The sequence below is a fragment of the Phytophthora infestans genome, genomic scaffold, assembly GCF_000142945.1.
Source record: "Phytophthora infestans T30-4 supercont1.637 genomic scaffold, whole genome shotgun sequence".
Lineage (NCBI taxonomy): Eukaryota > Oomycota > Peronosporomycetes > Peronosporales > Peronosporaceae > Phytophthora > Phytophthora infestans.
The window spans coordinates 1,974-5,139 of record NW_003303143.1 but is presented as its reverse complement, the minus strand read 5'-3'; the positions used below and the strand labels follow the sequence as shown (position 1 = coordinate 5,139).

The window sequence follows — 3,166 nt, the reverse complement described above, 5'->3', positions numbered from 1 at the left end:
GAGCGAGCTCTACGCGAGTGGGTGAAGGGAATGCTTCGTGCTGGTTTAATCCGACCAAGCATATCGCAACACGGGACACCGACTTTTTGCATTAAAAAGCCAGTAGGGTGGCGCGTGGTAAACGATTACAGAGCGATGAATGCCAGAACAATTCGGCAATCAACACCCATGCCATGGAAGGACGCGATTTTCGACCGAATGAGTGGGTCATACTGGTACAGCTGCTTCGACTTACTCTCGGGGTACTATCAGATCAGGTTGAGGACCAAGGATATACCGTTCACGGCGTTCCAGACCCCGGATGGACTGTTCGAATACGTAGCTGTCCCATGGGCCTCAGTAACGCGCCGGCAACATTCAATCGTATCGTACCGAGGATTTTCGAGGACTTGCGAGATAACGTCGCCACTTATTTTGATGATATCTACGTTTTCACTAAGGAGACTGATGTCAAAGCTCCCTTAGCTGCGGTCTGACGTGTGTTCGAGAGATGTCGCGAGAAGACGATCTTCCTCAAGATATCAAAATCTACTATTTGCACAGCAGAAATTCTCTGTCTTGGAGATTTTGTCGGGCGGCAGGGTGTACGCATCGATCCGGACAAAGTTCGAGTCGTGCGGGACTGGCCACTCCTAAAAACTATACGAAACTTGCAATTGGACCACTGTCTACGTTCAAAGATTCTGTAAGAATTTCTCAGGAAATCAGTGCTCCTCTGTTCGAAATGGTTAAGCACAAGGGCTAGAAGGAGTTAAGGTGGACAGGAGAATGTATCAAGGCTTTTGGAGCGCTGAAATTGGTATTCAGCAAACTTGCACACGAGCGGGTAGCCGGGTGTGTCTTTAAATCTTTCCCGATCTGTCATGACCTGACGAGTATGTTGCGAACTTTACTGTCACCGCTTCCTTGCCGTCTTCTTTTAATATCTCCATGTACAGCGCGTTGATGGTCTCCTCCGAATGATTGCAACTAACTCGACATCTTGTTTTCGGATGATTTTGTCCGCCTGTTTCAGCGTAATATGTTTTGTGAATCCAAAGCGTATGCTATAGTAGTATCGCTTTTCCGGCAATCAGGTCGTTGGTGGACCTGGAGCCTTTGGTGTTGTCCATGCAGCAGTCCCTGCTGTTACCTCTTGTATGAATGCTTCTTTAGAGAGTATTCGATCAGTTTCCCAGTCGATAATGGGTCTTGCAAGTCGCTTCCATGGCACTCCAAGCATGACGTCACACTGATTTGGGATATGACACAGGTAAAACGCGAACTTAAACGCTGGCAATTCTTCCACAAAGACAGTTAGCTGAATGGTTAACTGACGGTCTTCCCGTTATCATAAGTTACTTGCATTGCGCCATGATCGACAACCCCCTTCATCCAGCCCTGCTGCTCCACGAATTCCTCTGAAACTCCACAAAAATCAGCTCCCTTATCAAAAAATGCTCGTGCTGCCGCGGATATCGTATCTTTCTCGCAGCGTACCGTCTTGATTAGATAGCGTTCAGGTGCTAACTTCTTTTCTCCGTTTCCAGACTGGAAGTACATGTAATTTGCCTTTGTGCCAGGATCAAAGACGCGATTCTGGGCATTGGTGCTGGCTATGTTCGGTCTTGAGACGCCATCTTCAAGACCCGTTAGTTTAAATCAGACTTGATCTTGGCAAGGTCTATCTGAATAGCACTTAACACTTCCCACATTTTGTCGTTGTCGCTTGTCGTAGCCGAGATACAATGTGCGACCACTGCTGATGCAGCTCCGAGTCGCTTTCCTCCTCTATCTTTAAACCATGCCGGACGCAGCTCCGGATGCAGCATCCAACACTTGTCTTCTGTATGTCCCTTCTCGAGACACCGATACGAGCTACATTTACCGAGCTCATTGCTCTTGTTTTTGAAAGCACCAGCTTTTTTGTTTGAACCCGGATAAAGGTTCTGGCTTCCAGTCGGTTTTTCAGCTGGTACATCGCGAGGGTTAATTATCGGGCCACATCGAACAGTTCGTCCAATGACTCGTGTATCTGGGTCTTAAATAGTTCCCTTAACTGGTTCGAGCGCAGGCCCTTCTTGAATTTAATCATCTTGTACTTTTCGGATACATCATTGCTGCGACTCAGACGCTGAAATTTGTCGATATATGTATCCAAAAAAATACTTCCTTGGTTGCAATCGAAGAAGCTCACAACAAGGTCTTCTTCTCGGGATCGGGTCACAAATCGCTGCTTCATTTTTTTCACAATATGATTCCAGCGTCGTTCGCCCTTATAGTCTTGCAGAGCCACTTCGTTGCGGTTCCTTTTGTATGGTTTTACGTGAGCTCACCAACACGCCAATCGACTTGATCTTGACTCAAGTAAAGACCGTATGCTGCGTACCACGATATCATGTTGAGCACGTACACGTCGATGTCGTCGTCTTCAGTACCACCATACACCGGTGTTTCCTTTTGCTTCAAGTACATTGATACTCGACTTTTTAGCTCCAGATTGGTGAAACTGGGTGCGTTGGGCGGACTTGATCCCACAACATCCCACTCTACATATAGTTCTTCTTCGTTCCTGTACCCGTGGCTGCTAACTGATTGGTCGACGTTCTGCGAGGTGGGTTTTTGCATTTGAATGCCTTGTCGTAGTGCATCCATTTCTCTTCCTAGCGAGGCCAAGTCGGTTTTTTGCTTGGCCATTTCTTCATCAGCAAAACTCTGGATCTGGTTAATCACCTCATGAAGCAAGGCCTGCTTTGCCTTAATCTGTTCCATGTTCTGGCTCTGTCGCCGATCGGTTCGCGTAGCGAATACCGCAACAGCTTCGGTCAGACTTGTTTGGTCTCGTGTCAGCGTGTGTAGTGTTTGTTCACAAACACTACAGCGCTTCTAGATTTGACAAGACCAGCCGAAGTCGATCTATCTCTTCGGCGTCAAGTGAGCGAGTGTCTCCCGCTACGTCGAGTTCACTGCCGACGTCGCTCATTTTGTTGACTCCTACTTCAAGGTCTACTATGTTGCACATATGGTGGATTCCCGTCCGAATGAGACCTACGTCTCGGGACACCACAAAGAGGTAGGTGGAAGCGTAGAGTTGAAATCGAGCGGGGGACTTTGAGGGGACTCCGACCTGGCCAGAATAAGATTGTAGACGTTGTTGGCGAGGACTTGCGTAGTAGATGGAATAACT

At 47.7% G+C, this 3,166-nt stretch overlaps 2 protein-coding genes across 2 annotated transcripts; both read right to left on the bottom strand.

Annotated features, from left to right (window-relative positions):
* Positions 1–919: 919 nt before the first annotated feature.
* On the bottom strand, positions 920–1,694 carry PITG_21901 (uncharacterized protein; the record flags this gene model as incomplete). The annotated part of the gene is made up of 5 exons (XM_002894702.1): positions 920–926; positions 975–1,060; positions 1,133–1,272; positions 1,314–1,591; positions 1,648–1,694. The coding sequence occupies 5 exons, from the start codon at positions 1,692–1,694 to the stop codon at positions 920–922; spliced, it is 558 nt and encodes a 185-aa protein (XP_002894748.1).
* Positions 1,695–1,972: 278 nt separating this feature from the next.
* PITG_21900 (uncharacterized protein) lies at positions 1,973–2,751 on the bottom strand (the record flags this gene model as incomplete). The annotated part of the gene is made up of 2 exons (XM_002894701.1): positions 1,973–2,288; positions 2,393–2,751. 2 exons carry the CDS (start codon positions 2,749–2,751, stop codon positions 1,973–1,975), a joined length of 675 nt encoding a protein of 224 aa, XP_002894747.1.
* Between the last annotated feature and the right edge of the window lie 415 nt (positions 2,752–3,166).